At 35.2% G+C, this 18973-nt stretch overlaps 1 protein-coding gene across 3 annotated transcripts in view; it reads right to left on the bottom strand.

Annotated features, from left to right (window-relative positions):
* The window catches only part of CWC27 (CWC27 spliceosome associated cyclophilin), a 248828-nt gene that overhangs the window by 127814 nt on the left and 102041 nt on the right, over positions 1–18973 (bottom strand). For all 3 annotated transcript variants that reach the window (XM_057540311.1, XM_057540313.1, XM_057540312.1), the window contains one exon: positions 470–573. In XM_057540311.1, coding sequence (XP_057396294.1) covers positions 470–573 — 104 coding nt within the window. The remainder of the gene's footprint in view (positions 1–469; positions 574–18973) is intronic.

Raw genomic sequence — 18973 nt, 5'->3', positions numbered from 1 at the left:
AAAAAGCAGGATATTATTTTGATCAGCTTTTGATCAGTTATATCAATACTTTAGATTTTCTGTACCTAAACATAAGAGCAAAAACAAACAAAAAACAAGAATTTGTATTTAATACTATTCAAACCAACGTATGAATAATGTCTATACAAGTCTCACATATAGGGCCTAAACACCTTTCTTAAATGTTTTAAAGGGTATGCAATGTAAAAATGGACATTCCGTCCTGTGTACTTCTAGATATGTACTATGGCAACATTTAAGTTTTGCTTGATGTGAAGTACTCTGTTTATTAAGGAACACTAGTTACGATCATGTTTGATTGAATTTCCTTCTCAGACAAAAGTCCTAAGTGAAACTTAATTTTATTGGCTAACTGGCCAAAGCAAGCATTAAACAACAACAACAAAACTCAACTCAGGAAGAGGGAATAAGTACCAAGTGAAAATATAAGCTTGATAACTGGCCTTACCTTCACTTCTTTGTTCTGCTTGTTTTGCTGCATTTTCCACTTTCTTTTGTTTTGCTGCTAAGAGTTCCCGCTTTAATTGTCTTGCTTCTTTTCTGAGCTCTTCCCTATAAAGCAAAAACAATTATATAAGTATATAATAGACCAAAAGAGAAAGTTGTTTAGCAGAAACAACTAAATCTAGTTGTCAGGTACACTAAATCTCTAAGAAAAACAAAGTGAATAATGTAATTCATTTTGTTTCTGTGTATGTGTATTTGTGGTATGGAAACATACTTAAAGGATATATTAAAAGTTGTGATTTTCAAAATAGCAATATAATATGAGTTACTATGACATATAGCCCCCTTCAAATATATCAAACAGTTGGTAAGTGATAAATGAACTATTGTTCTCCCTCTAATTTACTTGCAAATTTAACATTCTAGTTTCAGTTTAATAATTCATGGAGATTCCAAATCAAAACAAACTTTTTAATATAAATACTATTCATTAAACCTGGGCATACACAAAAACATTTGGCTTCGAAACTTGTTGAATTCCTGAACTGGCACCAATAACTACCATTTATTAAGCAATTATTATATGCTAGGAGCAGTGCTAATTTTTTTTTAACTCAATTAATTTTGAACCCATTTATATCACAATTTGCCAAATAATTTCCTCTCCTGTGAAACCTATCAGGCTGAGGTATTTTGATAATTAATACAATCATATATTAAAGGCAAATGGAGATGTAAGTTGTTGGCTTCACTGTAAGTCGCTTGTTAAGTGATTGGTTTCTACAGGCCACTTTAAGGGCAGGAGATTCAAATTCAAGCCTTGGAAAAAATTATTAACTGTCCATGTCATTAACCCTGAGGGTCACTTGTGAATAGTTAAAACTATGCATTTTACATTTGTGAATGTCAGGCACCCACTCTATTTTCCACAAGCTAGAGTGGGTCACGGAGACTAAGAACACGGTAGCCCAAGGAGGCACCCCATTCTGGAATGTTCTCTAAAGATAATCAAGGTTTAGCAAAATCCTAAGTCTAAATAGTTCCCTACTGATTCAGCCTTTAGTGCTTCCTCCTAAACCCCAAATCTCATACTTTTTTACTTCTGTCCTGTATTAGAGTCACCAAACTGATAGGTCTTGCAATGTGCATGACTCAGTTCTTTTCACCTTTTTTCCATATCAAACACACACAGCTTGGCCTCCAAGGTCCTCAATTCTGAAACTTCCCTCTCTGATCAAAATCCACTATGTTTTTAGCTTTCTCAGCCTTTCATTCCTACTAAACTTATGCTCACTCTTTTAATAATGAAAGCCAACTCCTTAATCGTAGTTCACAGTCCACCAGTCTTATTCTAACCCAGTCGTCTCTCTATCCATTCTGGATGCTATGGTCAGTCATTTCACTGATGTCCTCACTGGAACCCTTAATTTTCTTGATTTGTTTGGCCTGATGGATACATCATAATCACCTAGAAGAACTTGTTAAAACATGTTTGGGGAGACACAACTCCAGAAAATATTATTTCTTTAGATGTGAGATGTTGCCTAGGAATTTGCTCCTGTGACAAGTTACCCAGGTGACTCCAACATGAACTCAGGTTTGGGACCCAATGCATTAGGACCTTACTATAGAAATTATCTTCTCTTTCTTATAACTTCAAGCACTCCTACTTCACTAATCCTTTCATTCAGCCAACAGCATGCTCAAATTTCCCTGTACTCTGCTCCAATCAAGAGATTGCTATCTTTACAAGTGAACTCCTCGCTTGAAAGAATAGTTTATATACAGAGTCTAATTCATCAGCCTCTAACTTCTTAATCTCTTGCAATCTATCCTTCTTATACTCTATTGAAACTGCTTCTATATCAATCAAATTCAATGTCCTTTTCTCAGTCCTCCTCTTCCTCTTTGGCCTTTCTATCATTCAATGATAAGAACTACTTCTTTCTGAAATTCTATCAGACTGTGTACCACTTTAGAGTCTTGATTCTCTAATTCTCTAATTCTCCTCTTTCTCTTCTCATCCTATAATTGTTGGCATCTTTCTCATTTCTATACCCTGTACGCCAGCATTTTTATCTAATCTTATAACATAAGCTATCACTTTTATAATGGGTTATTTCCAAATCTAGACATTTTGCCCTACATTTCTAACTATCTATTACAAATCTCTGTGTACATTAGTGCTGTCCAACAGAAATATAAGGTAAGACACATATACAATTTTAAGTTTCCTAGCAGCCACATTAAAAAAAAAATGGTGAAAAGAAATGGGTTAAATTAATTTTAAAAACATATTTTATTTAACTCAATAACTCAAAATATCCAAGATATTATTATTTCAACATGCAACCAATATGAGAATATTAATATTTTACATTCTTTTTTTGGGTACTAACTCTTCCAAATGCAGTGTATATTTAACACTTACAGGACATCTCAATTCAAACTAGCCACATGTCAAGGGCTTAGATCCAGATGGATGCTTGAGGCTAGATGTCACAAGAATTACAAACTCTCTATGTCAAAACTCCAAGCCATCTCCTTCCTGGCCAAATCTGTCTTTTCTCCTGAAGTCCCTATTTGACCGTGAAACCATTTTCCTCCTAATGACCAAACTCTGAACTTCCCCTGGGACTGTTCACCCTCCCTTTCACTGAATCACCGTAGAGGTATGTCATCTTCCAATCTCTCTCACATGTAACTGCTCCTCTTGACTCTCATCACCAATGCCTAGTTTAGGCTCTCAGGATCTATTTCTCTGATAAATGTAATTACTTCCTATCTCTTGACGTTATGTGAAAACAGAGAATAGCAACCACATCTTTGCTCCATCCACTAAATACCCTTATCTTTTTATTATACTAGTTTAAAAAATGTTTACTTTGGTAAGTAATTCAGGAAACTCAGATGATATTTTCTGAAGACTAAGGCCTTGAGGGGAAGATTATTTTGAAAGTTGAAGAAGAAATGCTACATGATGGCTGAACAAAACTAGTTATTAGAGTGATCTGAAGTATGCAAAGAATGAGAGGCAATGAGAGTATAACTATTGTAGAGTCAGTAGAGCACAGTCATTAAAAAGATTAACTTAGGGTTCAGAAAGTCCTGACTTAAAAGCCAACTCCATTACTTATTGTCTGGGAGACCTAACAACAATTATTTAACTTCTCTGAGTCTCAGCTTCCTCAACTATAAAATCAGAGTAAGGTATCTGAAATATTGGGCATTCAATACATGTTCAACAAATGATGATGGCTATTATTATTCAGATCTTATGTTCGAAACAGTACTACAGTTAAGGGCTGTTTGTCAAGTAGGAATATTTCCTTATTATATTATTTATTATAAACGAATGTTACCTCTACTCCATATGGAGATCAACCCTGTTTGTAATTTTTAAAAAGGGCAATGAATGTGTAATGCCAGCTTCTAAAAATTTATCCTTAAATAGTAAAAGATTTAGATACACTATTGAAGTAGCCATAATAATATACAAACTGAACAATGATGAATAAGAACTCAAAAAAGACAAAGTGAGACAGAGAAGGTTTAGGTCTTTACAGATTATTAAAGTACGTTTTCATTATACTGAATTTTTCAAGTAATTAAAAATTTACAACATTGTCAAAATCTTTCAGATTATTCAAATAACACCATTTGTTAGTACTTGTGGAATCCATAACTCTTGGAATGAAGTGCAAGTTTTTAACCTAGTCTTTAGATCACAGTCCAGTTTTAGGGTTCCCAATCTTACATTCTCTGGAATATAATTTTTTCCATTGGTAATAGAATATATTTGAATCTGTTAAAATGAGAATGAAAATTGTAAGCCTGGAGTATATGTCACCTTATACTGCTTACAAAGCAATCATACAAACTATGGGTTTGCTTGAGTCTAGGAAGCATCTTTTTGGCTCCCTCAAAACCTAGTTTCTACTTGTACGGTAAAAGAAATAGCTTCTATAAGCTACTATTAACTCTAAGCTAATTAATTTTTTCCTAATAGGTAGGTCTCTAATTTGGATTCATTTGAATTTTAACATGGTTTGTATGATGTCACCATTATCCATCAAATAATTCTGCATTGTATATATTTTTAATCTGGTAAATCTGTAGTATACTCTCTTCCAATGAAAAAAAGAATTCCTTAAAAACATCATCCCAATAAAATATCAGGAGCCTAGAAACTATAGTAGCCTTTATATACTTAGTAATAGCAAAGAAATTACTAATTCATTCAGCAATTTCTGGAGCATCTAATATCTGTACTGTACCATTCTGAGTGATGACACAGAAATCAAGATGAATAAGGAGGGAAAGGAATCTAACTTTGTTAGGTTCTTTAAATCAGTTACCTCCCTTACCACTTAATCTTCTCAATAACCTGTGATATAGGCATTTTATAGGGAGGAAGGCTGAGGCTTACAGAGCTTAAATACTAAGCCTGAAGTCACACAATCTATCAGAAAGTGAAAGAGCTAGAAACTGAAAATGAGATTGTCTGAATTCTAAGTCTATGCTCTTTTCATTATGGTATAACTGAAACCTTGAGAAAGTCTCCAAGGAGCCTAAATTCCAAGGAGAGAGATAAATCATGTACATAAATAATAATAACAGTACATAATAGAAAGCAATAACTGCCATGACAAAGAAATGACTGAAGCATTTTGAAATTCTGCGGAAAGAATACTATACACTAAATGAGGGATGGCTTCATAGAGGAGGCATTTGAAGTGGACCCCAAAAGATGAGCAGAAGTTGGCCAAGAGGAGATACAATGAAAGGCATCCAAGCAGTGTGTCTTAAAAGACGGGAGATGGTAAAACAGGGTGCACGTTAAAACATTATGCTATAGCATAGATGATTTAAAGGGGGACGGGGACTAGAAACAAAAGATAGAGCTAGGAAGAGAGCCTGGGGCAAAGTCTAAATGCTAGGTATTTGTGAGGAGCCCAGGTGAGAATGTTGCCCTTCCATTTTTTTCCACATCTTTGAGCGTCCATTTCTTTTTTTTTTTTACAACCAATTTCTCAGTGGCTCTTGTCTTGATTGTATCCACTATCCACCTATTTTAATACCTTACCAGTAACCCACACATTCTTTAAACTGCTGTCCTAGAAGAAGTACCTTCTTCACAAACTTCAGTGGCTTCCCTTTAGATCATAACTTAGACCTTCAGAAGAATCCAACTTTGTTGACCCTTGACCTCTAACCTTTTGCGACCTCAGACCTAGTGCCATGCTTGATCTTGTTCTACCTTTTGGATATTCTTTCTCTGTTTCCACTGGCTTACTCTTCCACCTCTTGCTTCTCAAATTTAGGTGCTTCTTAGTAGCCTAGTCTCAACCCTCTCTTTTTTTCTTCTCTTCTTTAGAAATTTCATCCACGTTCAGGATTTCAATTCTATTTTCTTAATGCAGTCAAAGTGTAAAAGCCAGATCGTTAGCCTATGCTCTTTACACATTTCCACTTTCAAGCTTAAATTCGCATTTCCAACTGCCAGATGGATACTTCAATTAGTATCCCACAAATGCATCAAATTTACCAAGTCAGATTGATCATTTTGGCTACTCAAAAAACACCACCTCATTTTCCCTCTCCTTTCTTTGATAAGCCACCAGAACGCTGGTCATCAGGCCCATCTTCTAGTATTGCTCTCTTACTCTCTACAGCTATTCAGTAGCCACATTCTTCCTCCTTTACAAAGTCTCTTCCTTTCTGTGGTTAGTGACAGCTGTTTAGGCTTTCGTGACTTCACTATGATCACAGTCTCCTACTTGGTCTATGTGCTTCTGGTCTGACCTTTCTTCCATTCATTTTGCACACTTAGGCCAAATCCTACAATTCTACTCCCTAACCTTTTTAACTCCCTAAGTCCTATTGAATTGTGCACTAATTTCTTTCCCAAGCATTCAAGTCCCTCTTACGAGCTACCTTCAAACTGCTTTTTCAACTTTATCTATCACAGTATCCTCTACGGTTACTCTAAATTTCAGCCAAAACACACTAGTCATAATTACCTTGGCAAACTTTGAGCTTCAGCACATACACGCCTTGGTTCATGCCATTTCCATTACCTAAAATTGTCTTTTCTCCCTATTACTGCCAACTAAAGTCTTCCTCATTTTTCAAGGCTTCATGGAGAAAGTGGCACTAGAGCACAGCTTTGGGGCAAAGTTTTCAAGCTCACTGTACCTCAGTTTTCTCATCTGTAAATTCTGACTATATTCAGCCTATTATTATAACAAAGCTGATGCAAAGATTAAGGATTAAAATGAGTTAAGAGCACTATTAGGTGCTTAGATGGCAGTTTTTTTTTTTTTAAATAAAATATACTACAACCAACTCATGACTATTAAATTACATAAGCAATTCAAAGAATTAAAACTTTAAATAAAAATCAATCATTTTAAGTAAAATGATACTAGTTACTATACTATTAAAGATACATACTCTAATCTCATTGATGGGTTGTTTTATCTTCTTATGGCCAATGTCCATTCCAAAAGAGTAAATACAACTTTTGTATAAAAAAAGGAGACATGTTTATCAGAACACCTAAACCCAACATCATTATATGGTCACAGGAAAGCAATTAATCCTCCTTTGCCTCAGTTTTATCATCACCTAAGAACAGTATGAGGAAGGTGTAAATTAATATTTCTAAAATGCATAATCACAATTATAAATGTAAAAAGTGATTATACTCTGCAGATCATTCTATTTCAAGTCCTCTGGATTTAGGATCTTAAAGTCCATAATCTAAGGAAATGGCGAGATGCTGAATATAGTCTTCACCTTAGACACAAAGAAGTTGAAGTATAGAGATGGTAACAGTTTTTTTTTCAATATTGCCTAAGTCAGTAACAATACTGTAAATATGATACAGACATCCTAATTCTTTATGCAGTTTTTCACTTAATGTGCTTACTACCCGCTGAATGAAAAGTACATTTAGACTTGAGTACCTTATTTTTAAGCTGAACAACAGAAGACACTATGAGTAAGTAACTACGCAGGAAAGTTTTTATACCTACAGTATATTTATATTTTTATCGGACTGTTTATAGTACTTTATAAAAGTTAAAAATCTTGCAATTTTTTTTTAATCGTACAGCTTTTCAACTTGAGATTGAGGATTTAAAATGTCAGTGACAAGTATCCTGCATGATTTTCAGTCAGTTTTTATTTTTTCCCAGATGCTTTTCTCATTTTCTCCAGTTTCCAGGAATGTGCCTTAGGAAAATTTTGAGTTATATCTGTTCTTTTTTCTTATGGCATGAGAAATAGTATCTTAATATAAGGGTGGTGAACTCAAACACTGACTTCCTCTAACATTCACCTTCAAAAAGAAAAAAAGGTAAAGTTATCAAGACCTGAGTATTTGACATGCTTTTGAAGAGAACTTTAATCTACAAAAATGAAAGGGACTATGTATACATATCTCCTTAATACATACGACGGTAAATGAATTTGCTTAGAGACTTTGTTAAGCAAGCTGACAGCTAAACACATGTCCATTACAGATCACTGCTTCTTGGACCATGGATGTAGTACTTGCAGTTAGCTTAAGCCTGCTATTTCCCAACATCTGATAAGAATTCATAACACATGGAAATGATTGCAAGCCAAACAGTACAGCCTTCATGGTTTTTAGTCTGTCGCTTTAATCACAAAGATACCAAATCTGTTTGTAATGAAACAACAGCTTGGCTGTTGATGAAATCATAAAATAGCCGTAATAAAAGCCCATCATAAGTATTAAAACTAAAAATGTATGGCACGATTTTTAGTATGGTACCATCAGCAGGAGCAGAGATGCAGGTTAAACATGTATCAGGAAAGTATTTCAATATGCTATAGTTTATACATTAATTTTGAAAATATATACAGGAAATAAAAAAACAAATTAAATCATGGAACCCCTGATTTGTGTGTTCAAACTCTGTTCTACCTATTATTAGCAGTATGGTCTTAGACAACTAAGTTAACCAATCTAAGTCTGTTTTCTCATCTTGGAATGAGAATAAAAGTAAGGTTGTAAGGAAGAAACATGATTCCATGGAAATTACTTAGTGTACTTAACATGGTGCTTGGCCCAAATATGTGCTCAACATGAGTTTGCTTCTTCTATTATTATCATTATCGTTCTCTCCAGCACCAACACTACTTCTATTCTTACTATTTACAGAATCAATTACTGACAAAATGAGACCTCAGGCTAACTAAAGAGATCAAAAAGGCAAACCCTTCCATTTTTCTCATGGATGCATAGATTTCAAATCTTACCGATAAGTTTTTCTGTTTGATGTACTGCTTGGATTAAATATCATATACTATGAAAATAAGAAATATAACAGTAGAAAAAAACCCTAAAAATTACAAAATTCTTATACCTTAATTCTGGTCACTAAACACTTGGAATGGAATTGCTTATTGTCATTCATTATAGTCTAGTTGAGAAGGTAAGGAGTAAATAAGTCAACAAGGAAATGTGTATATGTGTGTGTATATATATATATATATATATATATATATATATATATATACATATGCACATTTATAATTTCTAAGAGGAAGATTAACAGAGAACCTATATTATTTTATCTAAGTGATCTTGGAAGCATCTATCAGGAGATAAAATTTAATACGAGAGATAATGTTCCACATGTCCTTTATATTGTTACATCAATATGTAGGAAAAGAAAGACTATAATCCCTATCCATAAGTACACAATCCCTATCCATAAGTACACTGAAATTTGAAAAGAAGGAAGAATTTAAATGCACCTGCATCTGGCCTTTAGAGTTACAATCTTACTCCTTTCATATGGAAGATCACATTTATTTTTAAATAAAAAGTTGAGACGTTTGATATAGATTGTCATTAATCTTTGCAAGACCTCCTTCAAATCTTAGAAAATCTTATTGTCTTTTCCAAAACAGACTAAAGAGTAAATCCTGCACCAAACCATAAAATATCCATGATAACCATAGGTGATATTGTTATTTTCTCTAAACACCAAGTAATAAGTTCTGAATCAAACATGTTATTTCACAGCAAGAACTTGGCTTAGCTGATATTTGACAGAAGTGGAGTAAATCTGTTGTGGCAGAAATTCGGTCTTTAGCCATATGTCTATTCCATAATCCAACTTTACAAAATGATATTAACTCAATATGAAAAACAAATGAGATTTCCAATTCCAGTAAGGCAGCATACCAGGTAAAACCCGAAAACTCTCTTACAAATACCTAGGAGTGCTGAATAAAGTACATTAAAAAAAAAAAAAAAACCTTTAAATGCATAGCTTAGCTCACTAAAAACACACATATCTGAAAAAATGCATAGCTTAGTTCACTAAAAACATGCATATCTGAAAACACGCATAGCACAGGATGCAAAACACAGAGAGAAAAACATCAACAACTATGAGAGATTAAAAGACATGGAAGACAGAGTGAGAAGGTCCACCACATGTATAAGTGGAATTGCAGAAAGAGAAAATAGAGAGAATGAAATGGAGACAATAATGTCTGAGAATTTTCCAAAACTGATAAAAAACATTAGTCTTCAGATTCAGGAAGCTCAATAAATTCAAGCAGGATAAACAAAAGGAAAATCCAAATGTAGACATATCATAGTCAAAATGCAGAGCACCATAAAACAACCAGCAGAAATTAATAAGGATAAATCACTTCAAATTAAGTTCACCTTTTTCTTTGACAGAGAAAGTAGACTGCCATATTGTGAGAATAAAGTAGTCATGGACTTATGCAACATAAGACATAAATGATGTCTTTCATTACAGCCATTAAAGCAGAGAACAAATAATGCCTGGCTGCTTAAGCAAAAATGATTATGAATTAGTCCTTACTAGTGCAACTATTCCGAGAATGCTAAATAACAGGTCAAAGTTAGTTTTGAGATATATTTCTACTGAGATACTGTACACTAGGTCCTTACCATATTTTGGCATATGATGCTGCATTGAATATAAAGTAGAAGACAAACCAATTACAGGTAGAGGGTATATGAATGGGTCCAGGAGGTAGGAGGAGTAACAGCAGCAGCAAGAAAGAAAAAGACAGTGAGGCATTTAGTTGACAGCACAATCTGAGTCAACACTGTGATGTGACTGTCAAAAAATGTGTATGGTCTTTAGGTCTCATTAAGAGAAGTACAGTATTCCCAACATGTGTATGTTACACCTTTTGTAATTGTTCCGCAGTCCTTGGAAGTTCTGTTCTGTTTGTTCAGTCTTTGTTCTCTTCACTTTTCAGTTTTTAAGGATTCTATTGAAATATCCTCTAGCTCAGAGATTCTTTCCTCTGAATCCAGTCTGCTAATAAGCCCATCAAAGACATTCTTCATTTCTCTTACAGTGTTTTCGATCTGTAGCATTTCTTTTGGTTCTTTCTTAAGATTTTCATGTCTCTGCTAACACTGCCTATCTGTTCTTTCATGCTGTCTACTTTATCCATTAGAGCCCTTAGCATATTAATCATAGTTGTTTCAAATTCCCAGTCTGATAATTCCAACATCCCTGCCATGTCTGGCTCTGATGTTTGCTTTATCTCTTCAAATTGTGTTTTGCCTTTTGGTATGCCTTATAATTTTTTCTTGATAGTCAGATATTATGTACCGGTAAAAGGTACTGCTGTAAATAGGACTTTAGTAATGTGGTAGTGAGGTATGGGGAAAGGGGATGTGTCCTATGGTCCTATGATTAGGCCTCAAGTCTCTTAGTGATACTATGCCTCTGGGCTGTGAACTTCACAAATGTTTCTCAGGTTTTTTCTCCTCCCTTAGGTGGGGGCAGGATGGTTAGAATGGGCTGCATTTGGGTGTTTCAATTCTCCAACATGGAGGGTTAGAGCCAGCTGAAGCCGGTTATTTCCCTTCTCCCAGGTCCATTAAGCTCTGATAACCCACAGCAGGTTGAGCTCTGGGTAACTGGTTTCCCCTGAAGGAAAACAAAAAGAACAGAGTGCTCTGGCATAAGTCAAAATGGTTCCTTTTCCTCTCCCCCTGAAGGAAGTAGTAGGGGATTTATTTCTGTGAGATTTACTGTGAGAACCTAGTTAAGCTCTCAGAGGTAAATCTCACAATATTGTGGGGCTCCCCCCTATGGCTGGGTGTCCCTGGAGTTTTTAACTCTCAAACTTAGCCACACTGAGCGTCCAGCCACTTGTCAATTATAGTTCAGGTTTCCTATCCCAGCACTGGTTCCCATGCAATTTCTGCTTGTCCTCAGATAAACTAAACTCCCTGTATTCACCTGTCTGTCCCTCCATCTTGGGGGGCAGCGGTTTGCCCTGTGTCCTCACATCTCTTAGTGATCCAAGAAGAGAGAAAAGCAAGGTTAAATAGATAATTTTATTAAAAGAGAATATTATATTTTATTTTACTTGAATGTAACACAAAAATACTAAATGGAAGTAGACCAAGAAATTTCTAATTTTTATATGTTTCTTTGCCTCAAGAGGTTTCCTAAGAAATTTCTCCATTTTATGAAAAAATGTTATGAAAATATTAAGAGAATGGAGTCACTTTTTGAAACTACATGATTTAATTTTTGTTTATACTGATTAAACTGCCCTAAAGGTTGAGGAAATTAGTATACTTGACATTTTTTCCACCTTTTCCTTCCTTCATTTTCCAATTTGGGTTATATTAGTGTTTTTAAATTGTCAATGTCCACAGCATCTATGCACAAAATTTTCACAGTTGTACAGTCTTAGTTTTCTATTTAAATGAATTCATTGTTCACCACCATCTCTTTTACCCCAGTACTTCTCTCTGGTCCTGAGTTCAAGAGATGTTTGGAATAATGTTCACTTACTGTTAATGATAGTTATTTCTGGATGTTTTCAGTTGAGTTTTCATTTTGGGTTTCCTATTTTCTTCTCTCTCGGATATACTGCCTTAATTTTTTATGGCATCATTTTTACAAAAAACTAAAGTCACTATAGAAAATTTAGTGAGCTACATTTATCACAGTATCTGACACTGTGAGTATGCTCTGTAGTATATGCTAAAGAAAAATAGGCATAAATTAAGGGAGAAATGGTATCAGAATACTAATCCTGGAAACCACCAGAGGGAGGTGTGGGAGCTAGGAAAGAGGAGAAATTTTGTGAGAAGAAAGACATCTCAAATGTATCACATAGGATAAAAATCACTAAGAAAACGACATCAGATAAAATAATGTCTACCTAAAAAGGATGAGGTCGTTTTTGTGAAGGTCATAGTTACTCAGTGACAGAAAAGCATTATGTAAATTATTTATTAAAGATTTACTATTTCTCACAGTATTCTTGCCTTGTTAAGTTTGCTTTCATGACATCAAAATGATTTCAACATTATGTAAAAGAATGAAAACATAAACAAATGATTTTAAGTACAGTACATGGTATGGATTATATAAGGAAAAGAAATTGAGGCACAAGTTTTTCTGGCATTCATCTAGAACTTTTATCAGTATGGATTAGAATTATATAAATTGGCTTCTAGAGAACCATTAAGTTTTATACAGTGTTTTACAAATGGAGTTGCATGTAGATGTTCCTCTTAAATCACTGAAACTTTTCACATTTTAAGTTTAGGGACTACTGTCCCTGCCTTTCTTATCCAATGCATGCAGAGATGTTAAGGTCCCTCCTTCATCTACAAGCCCACTTCACATGCCTCCTGAACCATTTATGATGAAGACAAAAAGTATATTATGAGCTTCTATTACACTCAAGAATGAGTCACTCTGTTTTAGGTCTATAATCAAGTACACCTAAGTGTAGCCTTTCTGATAATAACTATAAGATGATGGTGGTGGTGATGATGATGACCACTGAGATGATGATATTACTAATGCACCCTGTTTTTCTAACCCTAAGTTCAGACTCTCCTCACTGCGTGGGTGGGAGTTCCCAAGTCCTCCGGGAAGTACTTTGTGTGTTTTTTCAGGAGAGAAGAACCATTAGATAAATGATGCTTTTGCTTACCTGACTTTGAAAATTGCCCTTCCTTACTGCCTTGTATAATTGGCAAGCTTGTACTCTTCTGGTACAGATGCCTTCCTAAATCAAGCTCACCATATCCTTTTGACCTTGGGGCTGTGGTTTGCTTGACTTCAAATCACTCTCCGAACTAGAGCCAGGATAATTTTTTAAAGTTCAAATTTGATCTCATTGCTTCCTTGCTACACAGCACCCCTTAATTCTCAAAGTCCATATTCATTAACTCTGCTACAAGGTTTTTCATGATTTCAGATCTGTTTTATTATTCAGCTCTAGCTCTGGTGCCTCACTCCCTTTGTGCATTCCACATATTCTAAAATCCTATTAGTTCGTAGAACGTGTCATAATCTTTGACACCTACTCCTCATGGCCTAAAATATTCGTCCCTCTTACATCCTTCCTCCACATACATTTATCCTCAGATCTCAGCTTTCATGTCACTTTCCCCACAAAGACTTCTGAACTCCTGATACTGGTACACAAGCTCCCTATATTTATCCTTACTGGCACACTTACCATATCATATTTTAACTGCCTGTTACTTCTTTGTAATCTCCATTAGTCCAATAAAACTGAGTCACTTCACTTTTTTTTTTTTCAATAAATAAATTTATTTATTTATTTTTGGCTGCATTGGGTCTTTGTTGCTGCATGTGGGCTTTAGTTGAGGCGAGCAGGGGCTACACTTTGTTGCGGTGTGCGGGCTTCTCATTGCGGTGGTTTCTCTTGTTGCGAAGCACGGGCTCTAGGCATGTGGGCTTCAGTAGTTGTGGCACGTGGGCTCACTAGTTGTGGCTCGCAGGCTCTAGAGCGCAGGCTCAGTAGTTGTGGTGCACAGGCTTAGTTGCTCTGGGGCATGTGAGATCTTCCCAGACCAGGCCTCAAACCCGTGTCCCCTGCATTGGCAGGAGGATTCTTAATCACTGCACCACCAGGGAAGTCCAAATCACTTCACTTTTACAACCCTAATAACTAGCACAGAATCTGACACATAAGCAGTATGCAGCATTCAGTAAATATGTCAAATTGAACTAAATTGCTGGTGGCGCTAATTTTTCTTCTAAATTGCCTAGCGTGGCAATTTTTCTTCATTCTGGTAGGTGAAAAAAGTACATTTAACACTAAAAAATAATTCCTTTCTCTTAATCACTGACAACATGTATCAATACTAAATGTATGTACCCTGAGCTCAGCAATTCCAGGCATTCATCCTAAGGACTGCAAAGTGTTCAAGCACCTGGACAAGTGCAAAAAAAAGAATGTGCTGGCTGTTTATTATAACACCGTTAAAAATGGGAAATATCTATTTAAAATAATTACACTATAAAATATAGATTACATAATAGAGACAAAGTATCATTCAATTTATATAAAACCATGTGTTTGTGTGTGCATGCCAACACACAAAAACAAAAACAGAGAAAGATTTGAAAGTAAGTTTACCGAATGAAAACAATGATTAGCTCTGTAGAGTGTAATACCATGTGACTTAATGATTTTATAAACTCTCAATGCTGATTCTAAAGATAAACCTATTTCTGTTTAGAAAAAGAAAAGTTTCTTTTTCAGGGGGAATATTTTTAATAATTTTCCCTGAATATCTTTGGTAAGTATTATGATTTAATGTTCCTTCCCTGACCTTCTTTAAAATAAAAAAAATTTAAAATTACAACTAAGAAGTTAAATTTAATCAACTGAAACTTCTCTGATGTCCAGCACACTTCATGCATCATTTTTACCAATTTAAGAATCCATTTGTTAGAACTTTTTGATTTCACAACAGTCTCACTGCATAATCTCAAATGTCTTAGAGCTTATTAATAGAGTATGTTAGTCAAGAAGAGAAGAGAGAGTGTGGCATATTTGAATGCTTACACAATGTTTAGATTTTCCTATTTGCAAGACAAATTCTATCATAGCGTATATTATGATTTGCACTAAGTTTACTATCACAATGGCAGTTTTGAGACTTTAAGAAAAGGTTTCTTAAAATTTCCATTGCAATTTTATTTTCCGTCACTATGTATAAATAAACTTAATGTACGAATTTGATAAAATCACAAACCCAAATTAGTCAAAAACTTTTTGCTCAAATTTGATCTCACCTCTAAAAACTAAAAACTTTGGGACCTACACTGAGATATGCTTTTGTTCCACAGCCACTATGCCACTAAGAGGGTGTTTTGGAGGATGAACATAGACCTTTACATTTTTTTAAAGCTTCTTTCCTATCCTAAGAGCCATGGGGGCAGGGAATGGGGGGAAAAGCAAGGAGACAAGACAATAAGGGGAGAAGAGGAAAGATTTTATAATGTTTTTAACAGTGAACAGTAAAGCTCTAAATTTAGAGAAAAAACCCTCACTAGTTTTCTTTCCTCTCTAGGTATATAACATACACAGTACAGCATGAAAGTATTATGGATACAATAGGCACTGAGCCACAGCAGGGGCTATCAATTTGGGCTTCCTGACTTTTGTAAAAACTCTCACTTACGTTGTGTGCTCTAAATTAATCTGCAGATTCTCTACATCCAAAACCCTAGCTGGTATTTAGCTGAAAACAAGTGGCATCCTCAGAGCATTAGAGGCTGGATGCAAGGGCCGACTCATTCCCAGGCTACTGCTGCAGAAAAGGCCAGTTTTTCTTTTCTGTAAGTCTGTATAGACTTAACCTCTCTGTGGGTTTCCTACTCTGTTACCACCTGGCAGACAAACAGGACCAAAAATTTTGCTTGAACTGTGCTAGAGCAACCCTTCAAGAAAATAAGGACAAGATGTGAGCCAGGAAAAGCACTTAGGAAACTACTTGCACCTAATAAAAACATATTTTTAATTTAGCTAATGTGAAATCCAAACTAGCTCAGTCTAAATGGAAAAGATGCTTTATTTATATTTACATGAGTTCTTAATTTAGGCTTGATTCATGATTCATGAATAAAAGCCACCATTTTATAGAATAAGGTGCACATTTGGCCTTCATGTACCCCTACTGCTTTTCATTAAACTAATATGAGATGTGTGGCAAGATTCAGTATTTGTCCTTAATTTTGTCAATAAACTAAAATTTTCTCTTATGGAGTAAATTGATTAAAAAGTTATAATCAGTAAAATAATATGATCAGAATGCACACAGTTACTTTTATCTTTTTGTCTATTCCAAATATGTTCCAAGTGCTATGCTAATAAGTACATCCATATATGCTATCTCATTTAGACCTCACATCAAACTCTAAAGGGGTTTTATTTTTACAAGTGAAGACTGGACAGAAGGAATGCTGTGGGGAATTGGATAGAGGGAATGATATATGCAAAGATAATGAGGCAAGAAACAGCAAAGCAAATGAGGTAACATTTCAGCTTACCTGGAAGATAGTGTACTATAACTAAAACTACAACTATAAACCTGGGAGAATAAAAATGACATATTTCAACCATTTTGCACCCTCAACACCAAAAGAGTCTGACTGGACATAGAGCTTAAACACCACTTAAGATAACACTGGGGGCAGGTGGAAAGTATTTTCAATGGACTATAGTGGTTCTAAAACGTTAGCATACATCAGAATCACCTGAGGGCTTTGTTAAAAGAGATGCTGGTCTCTACTCCCTGGCTTCCTGCTTCCATAAGTTTGAGGTGGGGTCTGAGATTTCCGTTTACAACAAGTCCCTGGGGAAGCTGATGCTGCTGGTCTGAAGACCACACTTTGAGAACAAATGGCTCAAAGAAATGTCACATATGCAAATCAAATTTTGTTAATATTAGCTTAGCTTTGAAAATAAACCTAGGCCAGCTGCCGAACAGAATGAGTTACTTTACATTTGATCAAACTTCAGTATCTATAGCTGGGATCACTAAAAATTGCAGAGGCAACTGGGAAATGGTGGATAAGTATGTACACATAATTTTGCTCTCAAGTAAGGTCCTCAATAAACAATTTTCTAGGGGCCAGAGGAACATAGGTGTCCCTCTACATGCTTAATGCTCCTTCACTGTTGCAGTTAACATGGAGAGTTTTCAGAATGACTTTTCTAGTATGTGGTTTAAAAGCGGGTAATAAATTTGGGGTGGGGAGAGTAGTCTTCTAGAGTCTTGGTAATTTCTTGATGAATTTTCAACATTACCATTAGCTTTATGGATGTTACTGCCCTCTGGTTTTATGATGTGCATTCAGAACTGGCACTATAATACTACTACTGGTTCAAAAGGACACAAATCTGGCATGTGACATAGCAGTGAAGGTCTAAAACTAATGTCAAAAACAGAACAAAGAACCATAACAAATAGGTTCTGGAGACATCTCCTAAAGTACTTTCCTCCTCCTCTCCCTTTGAGGAGCTTCCCTAGCTCTGGGTGAGAGGAGGTTAGGGTTAGAGGTAAGTCCTAATGTTCTGCATTAAAAATAACCTCCTACTCTCACTATGCTACAGGAATCTTCGCGTGGGATCGCTGTCATTCAGTGGAGTATGGTTCACACTTCACACATCAAGTCTACTTAAAAAGTGCTGGAATATTATGGCGGAGATTACTTTCTCATGTCCCACTGATTTGCAGGGTAATTCCTTATAATTCACACTGGAGGTCTGTCCTAATGCCTAACAACATTTTCTTGATAAAAAAAATCAGGACCCTTGATTTAGTCTATAAACTTGGACTCTGTGATCTTACCACATGGTTCAGATTCTGATTAGCTCTGCTCTCCCAGCTGTTAGGAATAAGTTAATGATAAATCACTGACTGCTTTATTAGGAGATTTCATCTCCTGTCAACATCCACATGAAAAGTGTGCTAATAAAATAGAAACTTATTCTTGTTAAAGTGCAAATTCACACTGACTATCTCTTGAAACTATATCTATTTACAACAAAAATAGCAATAATACCAAAAGCAAGTTTCATATGTATTCCCATCTGTAAGTTCTATATGATAAGTTCAGAAGCTTTGCAGTCAGAAATACGTGGGTTCAAATCCTGACTCAAAAACTCATAAGCTGTGTGACATTAGGAAAGTTTATACAAAATTCCCAAGGCTGCTTCCTCATATGTAAAAAGGAGTAATGCTCATAGTATTGCTGGTAATTTTCAACAAATGTTGATTCTCTTTTTCTTCCATTCTTCAGACTAACCCAAAGTGTTTCCCTTCTTTGCTAGAAGCTACTAAATTCTACTTATCCATAATCCTTAGGTTTGTGAAATGTTTATAAAGTACTTCAGTAGAAATGTCAAAGCAAAAGTGTCATAGATTTTTTCTACAAACCTTCTCATGTCTTGTAGTGAGTGATCAAAGGTATGGGCTCTAATCTATAGAACACTTCACCCAACAAGAGCAGAATACACATTTTTCTCAAGTGTATATAAAACGTTCTCAGGATAGAACATATGCTAGGCCATGAAACAAGCCTCAATGTAGTTAAGTTAAAGAAGTGAAATCATACAAAGTATGTTCTCCTAACACATGGAATGAAATTAGGAATCAATAACAGAGAGA

This window comes from Balaenoptera acutorostrata, chromosome 2, assembly GCF_949987535.1.
Source record: "Balaenoptera acutorostrata chromosome 2, mBalAcu1.1, whole genome shotgun sequence".
Lineage (NCBI taxonomy): Eukaryota > Metazoa > Chordata > Mammalia > Artiodactyla > Balaenopteridae > Balaenoptera > Balaenoptera acutorostrata.
Note: the sequence above shows the minus strand (reverse complement) of the source record. Positions and strands in the feature narration are given on the sequence as shown.